Raw genomic sequence first — 18065 nt, 5'->3', positions numbered from 1 at the left:
GGTTAACTAGTGTTGTGCCTGTGTGTCACTGCCTCACTTATAATTTATAAAAAGATATTGCTTATGGAATCAACTTTCAGAGAGAAAGAGGGATTATCACTGTAATATCAATGTCTGTTATGGTTACAAGACATGTTAATAGACAAACGAGGCCAAAGCAATCAGTCTGAGGTCACAGAAACTCCTTATTCTCCGTAAGGATCCAAAAGAAATTCAAAAATTTTGAAAAAAATATGTAATAAAAAGCAAAAGTAAACATTTAAAACAGTTGTAATATATTGAGTAATGTTTCTTAATTTGCATTACATCTAGGCTTTTAAACACACAGATGGAATATATTCATCCATATGTACATAAAGTGTATTCATGTGCATGATGTGCATGTAATTGCATGTAAGATGAGTCTGTGAGTGTGTGTGTGATTGTCTTTTTTTGACTGCACTATGAATTATGTGTGTGTGAGAGCTCTTATTAATATTCATAAGTTACCCTAACCTTTGTAGCACAATATAGCAGACTTTACATTACATTTACATTTACAGCATTTATCAGACGCCCTTATCCAGAGCGACTTACAATCAGTATTACAGGGACAGTCTCCCTGGAGCAATTTAGGGTTAAGTGTCTTGTTCAGGGACACAGTGGTAGTTAGTGGGATTCGAACCCGGGTCTTCTGGTTCATATGCGAGTGTGTTACCCACTAGGCTACTACCACCCTGGTTTCAGACTTCTGTCTGAAACCACCGGCAGTTCATGAAAGTGTTGAGGGAATGTGTATATAAACTCAGTAATTTCACACATTAACTTGAATGGGGTCTCCCGTCTCCCCACCTACTCTAGAGAGATCTCCGTAGCCAGGTCTGCATGAAGAGCAGGGATTAGTGTTACATCAGCACACCGGTTCTTCACCCCTGAACAAAAACGACCATCGCCGTGCAGGATGGACCACAAAACGAATGCAGCGCATAAGCTGCCGAAGTGTGGGCAGTATTTCTTACTCTATTAATATTTATGGGTGTGTGACAGCCACCATAAAAACAATGTCAGCATATCCTTTTAATGTCTCCTGGAACCAAATCAAGTGGAGACAGATGAGCCAGCGAGATCTTTACTGGCAGTATTGACTGTTCATGCCACAGCAAGTTTTAGCAGCATCAGCCTTGACCATGCTTTCAGACATAGATTTCTTTTTATGATAATTCAGGAGAGATTTTATATTTATTTATTTATTTTGTGTGTTGGCTTTTCTTGCCACTCAGGAAAGAGAGGCATAGTGTGTAAAAAGCAGATAAAGTTTTATTGTGCTGAAAAAGCAAGGGTCACTGTACAGGTTAGTGCCACTATCGAGGTTGCAGAATAAAGCATAATAAGGGGTCCCTGCTGACCCAAACACTGGTTTCACTAGGTGCTCTTCTTCTGTCGTGGGGGTATAACATTGTGCTGAATCCTTGGAATAGTGCATAGCTGTAGGATCGATCATGTATGGCATGTATGTGACTAAGGTAATATTTAATTTTACTGTGACCTCTCTACAGTGTAAATCGAAATTTGACCGTATGCGGGGTACGCTGACCCTTAACGTAAGAACAATTTTCATTTACAACATGAGTACACAGTATAGCATTATGTTAGCTGGTAACTGTTGCACTTTAATTATGCTCTGTAGAAATCCAGCATTTACCTTATAAACCGTTTCATTCAGTTCATAAAGCTGTGTGACACAAAGGCAGACTTTGGTTAGACAATGGAAGTTAAATAAATCCTTTGTCTGAATTCATGTAAAGAAGTGTTAGTACTGCAATTGGGGCATTGTTCATTGTTTGGTGTAAAATGGTCATTCTATCTGTATTTCTGTGTATGGGCATCTTTTTATGGTTCTTGAGTTTAAAGAACCATGTGGATCTCAATTCTAATGAAATAATTAGTCATTCTGCTCTATCATCTGTCAAATTTTCTGGCCTTAAAAAGCCCTCATATTGATGTAAGCATGTCATATTTAGCGCTACGAGCATCATATTTCATGCTGGAATGTAGTAATAATCAAGTGTTTTGTGTGTGGGCAAGTCTGAAGGCCTATAACATGATGATTATACGTTGACCCCTCACAGTGACCTTGAAGCCCTCAGAGCCAGGGACGCTGATTTAGATTGTGATTGCAGAGTGTGTTAATCACTAAGCGTGCAGTGATGGAGGCTGACCGCGAAGCCATTAACATGCAGTATCACCGCAATCAGCATCTTCTGTCACGAGATGCAAGCATAAGATGGATGTTGTGCTTGATTGATTGATTGATTGATTTGTTTTTTTTTTCATTTTCCGCCCCTGAAGCCCCCGGGTGATTGCCATGACGAAGTGCTTCAACATACTTTTTACCTTGATGTTGCTGCTTGCTGCATGCCATTTGTGAATGTTGTTCGGTGGCACGTGGAGGACAATTACAGTGCCGTGCGGCAAACATTTACAGATTGTGGGTCGCGTTCCTCAAATCGCTACACCTTCCGAAACAAAAGGAAACACATCACATGCTCTGTCCATCTCACCAAACAGAATGGCTGAACAGTATGTTATCAAACCCACCCACCCACCTCTGATTTCCACCTTTCCATCTGTTCTCTTACCACTCTCCTCTGCTCTCTTCCCTTTGGACCTCTGTTCAGATACCACCTCATCCTCCTCCCTTGTTTTCTCTGTACGGGAGCCAGATGTGCTTTATTTGCATACCTATGGTGTTTTTCTCTGCTGTTGCTTTTTTAGGCTGATTTGATTTATTGCTTCGATTATTTTCCTGTTTGTTTGTTTGTTTGTTTGTTTGTTTTCATGGAAAGGATTGACAGGGGCTTGATTAGGGAGAACAGAGCAGTTTGTTTGTTTGTTTGTTCGTTTTTGTGCTGTCATGTGACAGCCCAGCTGGACAGTAGGGGAGCGGCAGGTGTGCTGGTGACAGCACGTCCATGTCTTTAACCAGCTCTGTCATTTTCTCCCTTTAGCGCCCTGTCCCGAAATCACTAATCAATCTGTTTGTCCTTTTTTTGGGTGCTCAATTTGTCCCCCACTGGCTTATCTTCACATGCTTCAGAAGGAATGCATATTCCTACTCTTACTACCTGTAAGTAGCATTAAAGCGAAGCCTTTTCATTTTCTTCAGATTTCTTGTTGAGTATTTTTAACCTTGTGTTTATAACACTTAACTCTCTTTGGCCCTCCAGTCCCCACCAGTAAAACAGGTTTTACTGTACTGTAAGCAGTACTGTGAATGTTGACTGCAGCATCACTAATCCCACTTTAATCTATCTATTTTTGATGGTTTATTCCGTTCAGAGACTTTTTGTACTCACAGTGAAGTATCATGCATTTCATTCCAAATAGTTAGTAATGCCATGATGGACAAAGCATCTCAGCACCTACAAAAAGATCTGACCACTTCATTGCAAACCTTCTCCTTATCTGGTATGAAGATGGCCGTTGCCTGTCTGCTTCTGCAGCCCCATCTCAGTGCTCCTATGCCCACGCTCTCCAAAGTTAAATAGAAAGCAATGCTGTGAAGTGTTCGTTTTCATCCTTGTACCTTAATTACAGATCTAATCATTTTTGGATGTCATGAAAAATATTCATTCAATCTATTTTAAGATAGACAACATAAATTAGATATAGAATTTGCATGCATTCTTGTTAATTCAGTTGTGGTCTGGGGTAAACCACTTTCGGAAACCACTAGGGGAGCAATATATACGGTATAGTTCTTGATCATTTGCCAGCTCATTTGAATATTTACAAGCAGACAGCTCCTCCTAGTGTGGCTTCCATATAGTCACTGCAGCTAAATGTTAGTCTATTTAAATTCGGAGTGGAGCCATATCCGAATACCATTGTGGGCTTTTACTAATATTTTTTAAACTTTTCTGTTTTCATGAATAATGCACATGTGAAAGAGAGCACATAGTGAAGCTCAGTTTTCAGCTTGAAATGACCAGTGTGGTCTGGTTCCAATAAAGTGTCATTATTTCTTAAACTTTAACCAGGATTTTATAAACTAAGATCAAAAGGCAATGACAGAGCTCTCATGTGCTTTACTCCTCATTCTGGACCATTTCAACTCGTTTTATTTCAGCCAAACATCAATCAAGTACCCAGTAAGTATTTAACAACTGTAATTACTTAACATAGTTAAATTTTTTATACTTTAACTTAATACCAATTCTAATTCTAACACATAATTATTTAAAAATATATGAGATATATTAATATATAATTTGGCAACAATGAGGTCAAGATCCAATCTCCCCATTCATCGCAATCAGTGATCTAGGAAGTCAGTTACAGTGATCTAGGAAGTCATGCAGATCTTTATCAGATCTTTATATTATAAACTCTGATATATGTCCAGTATACCACATCTTAAATAATGGCTCCAACATTTTTAACATGTTGTAACGGTAACAAAATGTTATTTGCTCCAGTCATAGTGTTGTTAAAATGCAGCCCTAAACTAAGTAGATTATGGAAGATTAGCCTGTTACAAACTCCCATGCAGAACATGTTTCATATTTTGCTAGACACTTTTGCCTGCAGGATTATGTTTAATCCGTTTATCAGAGACAGCATCTTAATCGTGGTGACAACTTGACCACGAATGAAAGGAAATATCCATCTTTAAAGAGTGTGATTATCATTCACACTGACATAATAAAGAACGGTTTAGCGCTTGTGCTCTCATTTGATATAGGTAAGCGATACTGTTTCATTTGGTTTTAATTCTCTCCCCTGGAACTCTTAACTAGTTGGTGCCCTCATATATGCTGCTAAAAAGAAATAATTGGCAGCACCCAGCTTTAACAATATGTTGTGTGTGTTAGGGGCTTTAATGACAAGTAAAAAAAAAAAGAAAATAGTTCGGAAGAAGGTGCCCGACCTCCGGCAGCTACACTGACACTGGTGTATCAGAGGGGCCAGCTAGTTTAATTAGCTCTGTGCGGAGTCTTTTTGCACAGGGTATGGCTTGGGGATGTTTATTTAGCACGATAAAGGATCGAATCCCTGGCCGTCCAGCTCTGTGTGCTATTTTTTGTTTTTTCTCAAAGTCCCTAAAATATGAATGAGGCGGATGGGAGGATTGCTGCCTGGAGCCTCTTCAGCAACCGCTGTCATGTGGGCTGAACCTGATGCCTTTAGGCTACAGATGCCCAGATGCTTGTCAGGCCCGTAGAACAAATGGGGCGCCTATTCTAGTCGTTTCCAGCTGGGGAATAATGAGGATGTTGAACCCCGATCAGGGATACCCACTAGTGTTTGCACTGACTGGAAACAGATACAAACAAATTCATGTACGCTCACACACTGCCCCCCAAAAGACACACACAGACTAACACACAGACACACACACCCGTTTGCAAGCTTCCTATGTGCTACTGTTTTAAATGAATTAATTCATTAATTCGTCCATTTTAATTCTTTTTGTTTTGTCATGTTTGTTGCTGACTGGGAGAGTGTTGCATGCCTAATGGGGTGCTACTGCACTGACGTAACCCCTTCACTCACGCTGGCTTACCTGCATGCATGCTAACTGACTGTCTCACCATGCTTGCGCCTCATCCACCGCTTAACTGCAACCAAGCTTGATGTATTAACTAATAAACATACAATAAGATAAAATTGTGTGTGCATTGGTGATGATGGGGATCATCATGCAGTTTTGTCTTTTCTCTGGTGGGTGAAAGAACCGTCCCTATATTAGTCACTTATTTTTTTTTTGTTAATATGTATCAGGACATCTATGCATAATTAACAATGTTGAACCACAAAACAGGATGTGCTGGGCCATCCTCTTCAGGATAACCCGTTTTTTAATGAAGTGCTGCTTTGACATTCATTAAATAAGGATTATCTCCAGTTCATTGCAACTTATAATATGCAAGGAATTTGTCGTTTAAAATGAGCCCATTATAAGAATATTCAATGGGCTGAACAATCGAGAGGATTCTTATAATTAGGGGTTTCTGTGACCTTTTGGGTTTCTGTGAAGAAAATCAGAGGGTTGGTTTGTTTTGAAGGGAGCCGCCTCTGCTCATGTCTACCTTGCATTCGCAGGTGTCATTCTGGCTTCTGAAGGCCATTACTCATTTATTTATCAGAAGCTCTGGTGTGGGATTTGGGGGGTACGGAAATGAGAAGGTGAAGGCCAAGTCTGTAGCTGAAAAAGAGCAGTGATGAATGTATTAAAACTGACTTGTGACCTTGCCTTGGGCTAGATCTCTCCCTCTCTCTCTATCTATCTATCTGTCACAGACTTTCAGCCTGTTGCACCTTTAGTAACAGCTCTGCGGTTTGTGTCCACGTACATACATAGATATGATTCCTACCAATTCTGACCATGAACAGAAAAGGCAATTGGAACATTTGATACAGTTCTGAACTGAGGAAAGTTCCAGTACTTTGTTGAGAGGAATAGCACCCTTGGTATGTAACCTATGTTACATACCAAGGCTCCAAGGACGTTACATACCACCAGGCTCCATCTAGTGGTACTTCATTAATCTTTGCATGTTTTATAAGTGAGGGTTTAAAACACAGGCATACTCTCAGTGTGAAGTATCTATTCCAAGCCTACTTATTATTTAACATTGTCACACAGGCATAATCAGAAAGTCAAAAATAAGTCAAAAAGCTGATTGTGTTTGAACAAGACAGAAATCAAAAAGCATTGAACTCAGTTTTTATTAAATCTTTTGATCTTTTTCCAGTCTGAAACTCTAAATCCCTGATTTCAAGTCCAAACAGAGTTCCACTGGAAATATTGAATTGAAAGAAAGTAAAACCTCTGGCCAATACCAGCTCTGAATATAAAGACCTAAGACGTGAATTTCCTCCCAAATTTGAGGACCCTTGCTTTGTTAGATCCTCAATTTTCTTCTCACTCTCTGTGTATCATTTATCTCTCTTTCACATCCACTCTTTCTCTCTGTTTTATTTTCGGTCTTCCTACGCATCCTTTCGCGTCTTTTATTGCCTCTCAAATTTCATCCCCAGCTAATAACTATGATTCCCCCTTTGCTCTTAAGCACAAAGTGAAAAGATAAAGGCGACACAAATCAATATTTCAAAGCAAATTGCAGAAGGTTCTATTGAAGGAAAGCTTTCTGATGAAACTGATGAAAACAAAGCAATTAGTAGGCAGTTAAAGCACATTTAGATGTCAATTCAAGAGGGACACAGTCCATCATAGATAGAGACTGATTCTCTCACCTACACAGTAATACAGAGAGCAGCCCACAAACATTGGCCATGGCACTTTATTTGTCCTATATTAAGACCTTACAATATCGCTGGAAATCGAGGCGGCCCTGGATTTGACCTTGCAGTATTGCTTTCCGAATCCCAGATTTTTCATTGCGTTCAGACATCAGCTGCTGAGGAAGCAAATTACAAAATTTGTTTCCAGTTGTGAACCAACGTGCTGCTATCTCAGGTTCAAATGCCAGACAGATTTAAAAAAAAAAATGTGTTACTTTTATTTATTAGAATCAAGGAATTTATCATTAATTTAAAAAATTGTCATTAAAGAGGAAGTCTTATATGGTTAAATGCTTTATTAAAAAAGGTTCTGTGGTAAAATACCTCATCATGAATGTGTGAAGATGAGCTCTTATGTTGGTTATTAATGAACAACATAACCTGTCGATTGGTTGAATATATTGACTTCAAAATAAACCAATTGGTGTATAATTATGAAATCTGATTGGGCTGCTATCATTAACATTTTAGAATACAATCGCTTTGTGGAAGAGGGATTAACCTGTTTCACAGAAATATTATCATTCATCTTGTGTCTAGTAATGCCCTTTCTATATTATGAACAACTTTCCAGAGACATTTAGTCTTGTCTTAAGGGAGATTATGTTAGAATTTACTTATTGAGCCTAGAGCTGTAAACCTGTACATTTAGGCACTGGCCTAAAAATCAGTCATGTTGTGTGTAAAGATGGGAAGGCTGTTTCTCCTAGTTTGCTTCATAAATATTCAGAAACTGATGAACTACATTTCCACATAACCAAAAAAAAAAAAAAAACTGTATAAATATTCTATTAGCATTTATGTTATGTGACTGATTTGCTTTGTCCCACATGGCAAATATTGAAAAGTACAAATTTCCTTTACTATTTTATTTATTCTTCTTCAAACACTGGCACTGTGCAACAAAGTGGCCAGGCTGCTTTACAATTCCAACTTTTATTCACAGAAGTACACAATAATATTTTTTTCTCATATTCTTCTGTTTTTATCACCGGAATTGTAATTTTGCTTGAAACCTTGAAACACATCAGGAGGAATGCATAAGAGCGCCATTTTTCCTCACCCATTTCAGTTATTGTGCTGCTAACCTTTATGCTTTTTGTGTATTGAAAGTGTATGAGTATTAGTGCTCTGCCTGTTTTGGGGGGCAGCTCACATCAGTTTGTTCTGGGCCACTTTAAGGAAATTGGCCAAAAAGCAGAAGGAGACCACCAGCAGTGGCACCCAGAGAGAGATGGGGCCAGTGAGCACCGCTGACAAAAGCACAGGCAAGGTCAGCACCCTGCACAAGGACGACCCCTTTTCCACCAGCAACCAGGATCTCAATGGCTTCTGTGAGTGGGAACATTTCTTCGCTATGTGCCCTGCCTCTTCCTCCCACATCTCCTCTTCTCACCCCCCATATCTCCTCTGCATTGGTTGTGGTGCTCTTTAAACGTGTGTTACTGTGTTTGACGTTCACAATGAGTAGACGCCCTCCAGAAATTAGACATGGATGAAGAGAATGCCTGAAAGTGAGTCGAGGAAAACAGGTATACATTTTATTGATAGAAAGGCGCTACCACACCCCTTTGTATCTATATGGATGATTATCCTCTTATCTTGGTGAAAAGTTGGTTCAATCACATGGAAACCCAGACATTGCACTGCTGCCAAGTAAATGTCATGTGAAGATCATGTGTTATTTTTTTCTCTTTGCATGATAATGGTGCCTTGGATTAATAGCAAAACAAAACTGAGATGTTTTATGTTAGTATGAAGGCTAAACCTGATTAGCTCTTAGGGTTTGTGGTGTGTAATTGAATTCAAGAGGCATTTTCATTTTATCTAATGTCACCCCTTGCTTAAAGTCAGAGTAGTGTGCTTCAGTACGAGCTCTCTCCTAGTAAACACAGACCTCCTCTCCCCGTGAAGCTGCTACGGCATCTATACCCAGAAGGGCTTGCTGCGTCTGGGCACAGACACTCACACGGCAGGGGGGCCGGAGTGCTCTGGATCTAATGATGTGACCGCCTGATGAACGCCACGCCCACAGCGCCCCAGTCAGCCTAGAGTACAGGGGGCGAGAGGTCAGAGGTCGGCGTAATTCCATCTCTTTCCAAGTAGCGGACAGGCCAGCAATCTCTGCGCTGATGCCCATTATGGCAGTCGTCCGGTGGTGAGTGTGCCACTCCTGCTGATTACGTTGCCGATCATGTGGAAATGGCAATTGGTGCCGTTTTTCGCCTCAAAACACTTCAACAGTGTTCAGTCAGTGCAGCTTAGGGCTTAGCCTGGAAGTCCAGCTGTGCGAACAGGCTGCAAAAATCCTTCCACCATATTCCCTAAAAACAAGCGCACTTTGAAAAGTGGACCAAGGCACTTTACATATCAAGAAGCATCCCTATTCTGTGCTTTCGAAAGGAGACACGAAAGACTTGAAGGGTGAGGAAAGCAAATGGCATTCTCACTACTTTTTCCTTTCTTTTTGCAAGTGGGGTCCTTCCTGCTGTGGCTTAGCAGTAATTAGGGGAGACCCCCTAGACCATTTCCTTCCGCAAAATGTCACACCGGCCTTTGTGCAAAGATTAATTTGAAAGTTTGGGCTAGCGAGAGAAAAGAAGTGATAAATAAATAATGGAACAGGGCAGTGGGGTGTGCAAGTATGTGGCCGTTTATGAGTTTCTGTCTGTGTTTGCGTGGCGATAGTTAAATCAACCCATTAAATCCAGTTTTTCCTGGGTTTCTCTTTCTTTGCATTCTTCTTCGTTCCTCTAAGTAATGCCTTGGGCCACCCAGGTAGACAGAGAGGGACCACGTTAACACCCAGAGGTCATCAAAAGAAAATCTTCAAATCATCAGAAATGTTACTTCACGGTGACTTATTATTGTGCCAGTGTTTCCGTGGTTCTAAGTAGCATTTTCTTTCTCTGGCCTTTTTGGGTTGTGTCCCTTATTATTTATGTTTTGTTATAGGGCTATTAGAAGAGAAATAGGATAAGGTCTGTTAAGCGCTGTTAATGAGGCTCGGAAAAAGTGCAAACTCTGCATTTTCATAGTTTCAAGTTTCCGCACACACCTACTCTTTCTTGTCAAACAAAACTCTCAAAACTATGGATAAATGTGACATTATGTGGTAATCAAATCGTAACGTTCCATATCTGAGAGTGCTCCAAATTACACAGCCTTGGTTTCTCTCAGCCACCATAATTTAGACAATGGGCATGGCTTTCAAACAGTCCTGAAACAGTTTCTGTGTTGGCTGTTTTTTGCCTGATATTATATATTAGCTGTTCTTAGTGTTACGGTAGCTTCATGTACACCCACTGTTTTTTCTTAATTTTTTTATTATATTCTTAGGTAACGGTGAATTAGCATAGTCACGGTTAGCATTAGCATAAACAGCCGCGTGATCGAGGAGATGGGTGAGGACCGTGAGGAGAACATTAGGCCTGACATTAGTATGTAAAGCACCGTATCACTGTGGCAGAGTGTAGAACAACGCGCCCTGATGTGCAGAGCTGTGCCGTGTAGCGCCGCATGTGGATTAGCGAGTGGCTTAGCCTCTCACCATGGGGTATAGTCTCCTCCACTCGTCTTTGTGTGTTGCGTTTCTGCTCGCTGCTGTATTTGGAAACATGGACGTTCTCCTGCTGAGTCACCAGTCTCCTCCTAATCCATGGTTTTTAAACCCACCTTGGACGGTGCATTACAATGCTAATAGCATGATGTAGCACGATTTGAATATGCTACCTGGTACAGTAGCGTAGCAGGAGGTAAAGTATTTTTGAGTGCTACAGAGCAGCGGTCCCCAACATTGGGGCTGTAGACCAGTACTGGGCCACACAGAAGTAAAAAATAAAACATATACATTTATGTCACTTGTTTATTCTTTTTTTTTTTTTTATCAAAGCATTTCTTAACAAATCTTCCTAACATCCTGAAACTAGTTGGCTCTGGAAATAGATGTAGCTTCATTTTACATTTACAGCATTTATCAGATGCCCTTATCCAGAGCGACTTACAATCAGTAGTTACAGGTAACAGGGACAGTCACCCTGGAGCAACTCAGGGTTAAGTGTCTTGCTCAAGGACACAATGGTAGTAAGTGGGATTTGAACCTGGGTCTTCTGGTTCATAGGCGAGTGTGTTACCCACTAGGCTACTACCACCCTGTAGTTTCAGAGTTCATAGTTTCAGTGCCTGTTAAAGTAAGCGCACAAGCTCTAAAATAAGTTCAAGGATCCCACTGATTCTCTGTTGTGGTGAACACAACATAAAAAGTGTCTGTTCTGCAAAAAATTGGGGTCCACTGCTCTAGATATTGAGATTCCACAGGGCTGGCATGATTTAGAATTGCATGTGCAATGCTGGGGCTCTTTGTTTATGCTGGCGTACGGCCTCAGATTAAAGGCTGAACCACCCACTATGCCATGTGGGTGCAGCTCTGTGTCTCCGAGTCTTTGAGGGAGTCTGAACTCTCCCTTCTGTTTCCTCCTCCCCAGCGTCCTCCTCTCCTTGCTCCTTTTCCATCCAAGGCAAAACGCTTCAAAGCAAAAGTCTTCTGAACTCCTACTACTCAGGTATGTCCCGAGCGTCCCACATGTTCCTCTGCAATTTTTCTACTGCACCCAGGTCACCCACACCCATCAGTTTTCCTGCCCAGCGTGATACACAGTAGGTGTTAGTGGAGACCGTGCTGCTAAAACGGAGACCTGCAAAAAAAGCTTTTAAGAAAAACCAAGCCTAATGCGCACCTGTCAAAATAAAAAAAAGTTTTGCGAAGACCTCCACTGGGCTTCACTTAAAAAAAAATTGGCTGCTGCTCCAAATCTTTAATTTGAATAGAAAAAAAAAACTCAGTAGCACAACAACTGTAAGCGATTATACATAAAGTGCTTTAAATGATTATACAGAGCTCCGGAGATGCCTCGTCTACAGTGAATCAGGGTTCTGAGCATTTACAATCAGTTTTTACTGCACTCACCTGAAATGGGCTGTTTCTACTTACTCTTAATTGCTTGATGTCTTTAATAACCAGCAATCAGTATCTGGTGATTTGTGTCGTAATGGGAATCATTAGCAGCTTAATGGGTTGTTAAAGTTTTCACATGTAGTTTCCTAACTTCTTTTTTCTCGATTACATCTCAGTGTCCAAGGAACCGGTCCCTGCAACCACATCATTAGGTAAGACTCGTTTGCAACTTGATATCACCATAATTAAAGTTTTTTTGTTCTTCCTCGGCCTATCATGGTGGAATGTAAAACACTAGGACGCAGCCATCACAATGCCGTTCTTCTTTTCTTCGAAAAGGTTCTGCATTGTAGCCACTGCAAATCCATTTTTCCTGGGTTTCTCTTTCTTTGCATTCTTCTTCGTTCCTCTAAGTAATGCCTTGGCCACCCAGGTAGACAGAGAGGGACCACGTTTACACCCAGAGGTCATCAAAAGAAAATCTTCAAATCATCAGAAATGTTACTTCGCGGTGACTTATTACTGTGGCAGTGTTTCCGTGGTTCTAAGTAGCATTTTATTTCTCTGAAAGACCTTTTATGTTGTGTCCCTTATTGTTATTTATGTTTTGTTATAGGGCTATTAGAAGAGAAATAGGATAAGGTCTGTTAAGCTCTGTTAATGAGGCTCGGAAAAAGTGCAAACTCTGCATTTTCATAGATGTTTCCGCACACACCTACTCTTTCTTGTCAAACAAAACTCTCAAAACTGAAATGATGAGACAATTTGTGGTAATCAAATCAAAATGTGCTATATCTGTTCCAATACCTTTCTTCTTTTCTTTGAAAAGGTTCAGCGTTGTAGCCACTGCTACAACACAGAACCACGCCCCTAACTAAGTACAAAGGAAATGGGATTAACCTGCTGTCTCCTCCGTTTAGAGCTGGCGAATTCTAATTCTCAGGTTTTGGTCAAGCGCCTGAATTCATCTGCTCCTGACTGCACACGGACACGGCACATGGAAATGTCACGTTGATTTACCTCTGCTTACTATTCCACCAATCCTTTGTTCTCCATCGATCTGTCGGGTCGGATGGAGTAAGCTTGGAAGAAGAGCAAAACACTTTGTACAGATTGCCCTCCCTTTGTTTTGCCATTTTCTCCACTGTTCCACGCCTCTATCTGTTGCAACCCTTAACTGCGAATCCAGTTTTTGATTTGTCTCCTGTTGGTTCTGCGGTGACACTTGAGTTTGCTCTGGCTGAGTATAAGCTGACCATCTGGAGGCGACTTGAGTAGAGGAACAAGAGGGGGGTTCTGAGGACCTGGGGTGCCAATCCCTGGGAGCAGGGCAGGCAGTACCTATTGACTGAGCAAATCACTGTAATGTCTGTTTGACCCCCATCCTGCAACCCTTCTTCTGTTCTTCTTTCCGAACACACACACACACACACACACACACTCACGTCATGTTTTCTGTGCAGAAGAAAGAAAGAAAGAAAGAAAGAAAGAAAGAAAGAAAGAAAGAAAGAAAGAAAGAAAGAAGTACAGAAAGGGGAAAAAAATCGAGAGCTGTGTTGACATGACAGTTGAGTGCAGTGTTTCGGAGGCTGTATTGATTTCTGCCGTAAATTTGTACTGTAAGAGACATCTGCAAATTACCTTCGGTACATGCCATAATCATCTGGTTTCACAGCCCATAATTTAGCTTTGCCTATTCATCCCCAAACCTGCCACACAAACCTTCCAATGCCTGGTGAGAAGCAGAATAAATTTGTGTGGAGAACTCTGCAAGAAGCGCCGAAATTAGTGTTTTATGTCAGGTGTGTGCAGTACATCAGAATTTCATGACTTAAACATCTTCACTCAAAAATATTTGTGGAAAGCATCTATCTCTGGCATAATATTTTATCCAGGAGAAGATCAATCCATAGAGAATTTGGATTAAAAATGTACTTCTGTCTTTGGTTGACCTCATCTTAGCCTCTTTTGGAACCACCATGTGTTACATTTACAATGTGTTACATTTACAGTATTTATCACACACCATGATCCAGAGTGATTTACAATCAATAGTTACAGGGACAGTCCCCCCTCAGACACTCAGGGTCACAATGGCAGTAAGTGGGGTTTGTCACCCTGTGACTTTGTGGTCTTCTGGTTCATAGGCGAGGAAATTATGTTTGTGCATGTGACGGATTGGCGGGGGTGTGCTTATATCATTCAGAACTAATTGCTTATGGAAATCCTGAGGAAGCCTTTGTCCTTGTACTTATGGACAAGTCTCACGTTTAGCACATAGTAAATACTCCGCACCACTTTATGGTTTTACTTGCAATAGCTTGCAGCAGGGCCAAATGCTGAAGTATACATATTCTATAAGCAAATCCCCAAGTCTTCCTCTCAGCTTTTAACTATGAGCTTGTTCCTTCCCAACCTTCCCAAGCGACATAAAGTGACCAGGTGTAAATGTGGTCTTTGTTAAATAAAAACAGTAATTTGAAAAGCCTTTTTTCCCATCACATGGCCTAATATGAGGTGAGGAGCTATCCGCCTATCTTTTGGACAGGACAGAACTGGGATGAATTGAGTTGGACAAAGCTGATGCCGAGACAAGGAGAGAGAGTGGAGGATGAGAGAAATGGATATGTATGAGAACGGAGAGAGGCTCCGAGGGTTCTGTGGGCTGGTCTCAGGTTGACAGGGCGGGGAATGGAGCCTGGATTAGTGCCCGGTGTGAGGGAAGGATCAGTTTCAGCAGGAGGAGAGAACTTTCCCTGGACGGGAAGCGAGAACCCACTGTGGGACTGACCTCATTCCTCTGTTTATAGCGTCTCCTTAGCTATTGTGCTACGAGGCTGCACTGAGTATCCAGGGCCTGGGTTTAATAGTAGTCAAAATGATGTTTTTTTCTCCATCTATTCAAGAAAAAACATGACTTTTCACACACATGTAATCGCTAAAGCCGCAATACACTCCAAAGTGGCCTGGGAGTTTTAGTTTCTCAGTTTACAGTTAAATTAGCTTTCAGGTTTATTCATAACCCACAAATAATTTATTTTAGCCAGTTGTGTTTGATATTGATACATTAACAGTGCTAATCATAAGATTGTTCATATATTTTTGCCAAAACATATTTACGTTGATCTAACCAGGATTGTGCTGCATCAGACACATTTTAGTGTATTTCATGACCATTACAGAGTTTATCATTAAAATATAAGTAACAATAAAGGCTTAAATGTTTAAAATGGTTTGTCAGTGAAGACTAAAATCTCTGTAGAACATTGGGGTTTTTCCACAGGATAACACCTAAGTTGAATAAATATATTTCTAGTTCATCTAACTGTTCATTTTTAGACAGTACATATATACTTTCAGTTCTGCTCTCGCTTGTATGATTATTGTTTGATGTGCATTGTTCAGGTGCATGATGAGCTGAGAAAAAAAAAATGCTGTGCATCTGTTTCTGGGTCTGAGTCTAATGCTTGTGGGATTTATATTAATCTCATCTCCACATCTCCAAACAATCCAACCTATCGTCAAAGGTTTTCTGAAGTTATATTTAGTCCCTGCCTAAATTACGGACTAAAATTACATTTAGATTAAACGTCATTTAAAATGGCATTATCTTGTCCCCGTTTGCAAAATCTGTCAGATATATTTTGGCATGGAGGATAATTGTCGTTAATGGAGGCGACTGCGTTGTGTAGTTATAGTGTAACAGGGCTGATCATTCACGCTAATGCGATTTCAGCATCACTCATTACTCTCTACGTCATGCCGAGATTGGGGCTGAGCCATCCACTAATAAAGAACACCGTTGTAAAGCGGCTCTGCACTCAAATGAGGAAATGACTTCACAAGGAGCGCTCTTTTCAGCAGGGGACCTTGGAGGAAACAGGATGTTCTTTTTAAACTCAGTTAGGAGGGGTCGCTGGATACCCGCTGTCAGAGCATCGCAGCGTGACTTCCTTGCGGTGTCTGGAACCCTAACGACGTTGTCTTTGTACATCGAAAGGGACGCAGCCCGAACAACAATCGGTGAGCCATTTATCAAGCAGCCCACTCGCCTCTGGACGACTGCTCAGGATTCCGATCCTGTGCCACAGCTTTTGGTTTAGGGGCCCAACCTGTTTTGACATTCACACCTCACAACCTGCCATAATCCCCGCAGTTGTCACCATTTGTGTCCCTCCCTGGTCTGCAGCATTCTGTATTCCGATCACACTCAGCAGAACAGAGTACAGATCTCACTGAGGTGGCTGTGCTCCGGGAGACTGTTTAATATGCAAAACCGTGCACAATCCGTGTCAGCTTGACAGCTCACTTAGGTAAAACAATAAAAAAGAAGAAGGAAATATCCAAAAGTAGGTGGTTGTGTCCTTATTAAACTCTGTGCTCAAATATCGTACAGTGTGGCAGCGAAGGGAGGGGAAAAAGTTTGCACAGAGGTCAGTGAATCTTATTATTAGCGTGGAGATGTCTCTAGTCTCTGGGTGTACAGCCACCAAGCAGAAACGGTTTTTATGCTTCTCTAAATGCATACTTGACCTTCGAAATTGCCTTGAGCATTAGTGGCTCAATATTTCAGCATCTCTGGCGGGCGGAGAGCATGTACTTGATAATATTTACAACATAATATACCCTGCAGGTTGCCACTGAATGGATATCTGCTGGTGAGTGAGCCAGAAAAAAAAAAAAAAAACATGAATAATGAATTAACGCAGCGGGGTTGGACCGTACAGACCTGGACTGGTCTCCTGTACGTGTCTCTGTCGGAATGGAGTCGCTGCTCCTACGGCTTCTGGCATGCGTGACCTCTCCCCTGTTTCCCGCATGTTTCCCGCGTCCTGTTTGTTCCAGCATGCGTCCCTCTTGTGATCGCTGAAACATATTTAGAATCATCCCGGGAGACATGACTGGTGTACGTAATGAGCGAAAAACATCACCCCGATGGAGCGGGGCATGGTGGGAAACTGCCGTAATTAGTTAGCTGACACTATGTTCCGCATACAATGTTTGCTATCAACAAACAAACTGAACCGCTAACCCTGTCCCCTGCTAATTGAAATAGCTGTTCTTTAACTTGGAGAGACTCTCAGACCTGTTGAAGGGGCTTTTAAGAGCTTGTCCTCTGTTTATATCATGGGATAAAAAAGCCTTGTTAGTTGGAAAAGACCTTATGGGCTACTTTAGTCAGACAAAATGTCAGTAAAGTAATTGCATCCTCCGTAATACAGTGACTGCTGCCCGACTCCCTGTGGCCTGAACACACTGGGAGCAATTGGGAACTAAAATGTCATGCGGAATTACTTCGGTTTTATTATATTGTAGCTGGGGATGTTTTGAGGGGATTGTGCTTTTCTCTTGGAGGGGAATCACTTTGAGGGTGTAATGAATTTCCAAGGTAATTAAGCTGGAAATAGTCACATTAATAAAACACTGGCTCGTGTAACCCCACCTTGAAGCACTTGCAGTGGGGCACTTGGTATTTAATGTGTCTAACACTGAGAAATTCTCCATCATTTGTCTACCCATTTTTCTCACTAATGGACTCATTAGAAGCGATAAAAATATTTTCAGTTCACCCCAATTGTAATCTCGGGGACAAGTCTATTACAAGAACGTCTTTCAAAACCCATCACAGCCTGATGTACAACTCCACTCTGTATAATCATTTCATGTTGTCTTCAAACGGGTTGCTTTAAACGAGTTAATGAGTTATAAATGGAATAGTTTTAGCATTTAGTACATTTTTCACAATTCTCTTTATTTTGAGGGCCATATTTTTCAGTATCCTTTTAACTTAAAATATGGGTATTTAAATACAATCCATATTTAT

At 41.1% G+C, this 18065-nt stretch overlaps 1 protein-coding gene across 13 annotated transcripts in view; it reads left to right on the top strand.

Moving 5' to 3' along the window:
- Positions 1–18065, top strand: part of ptprt (protein tyrosine phosphatase receptor type T) — a 223199-nt gene that overhangs the window by 169265 nt on the left and 35869 nt on the right. For 9 of the 13 annotated variants that reach the window (XM_028997567.1, XM_028997575.1, XM_028997572.1 and 6 more), the window contains 4 exons: positions 3077–3106; positions 8470–8621; positions 11772–11849; positions 12418–12453. In XM_028997567.1, the coding sequence (XP_028853400.1) occupies positions 3077–3106; positions 8470–8621; positions 11772–11849; positions 12418–12453 (296 nt within the window). The remainder of the gene's footprint in view (positions 1–3076; positions 3107–8469; positions 8622–11771; positions 11850–12417; positions 12454–18065) is intronic. The other 4 variants (XM_028997574.1, XM_028997573.1, XM_028997571.1 and 1 more) reach the window with 1 other exon arrangement.

This window comes from Denticeps clupeoides, chromosome 12, assembly GCF_900700375.1.
Source record: "Denticeps clupeoides chromosome 12, fDenClu1.1, whole genome shotgun sequence".
Taxonomy (NCBI): Eukaryota; Metazoa; Chordata; class Actinopteri; order Clupeiformes; family Denticipitidae; genus Denticeps; species Denticeps clupeoides.
The sequence above is the reverse complement of the archived record's forward strand: the minus strand, read 5'-3'. Positions and strand labels throughout refer to the sequence as shown.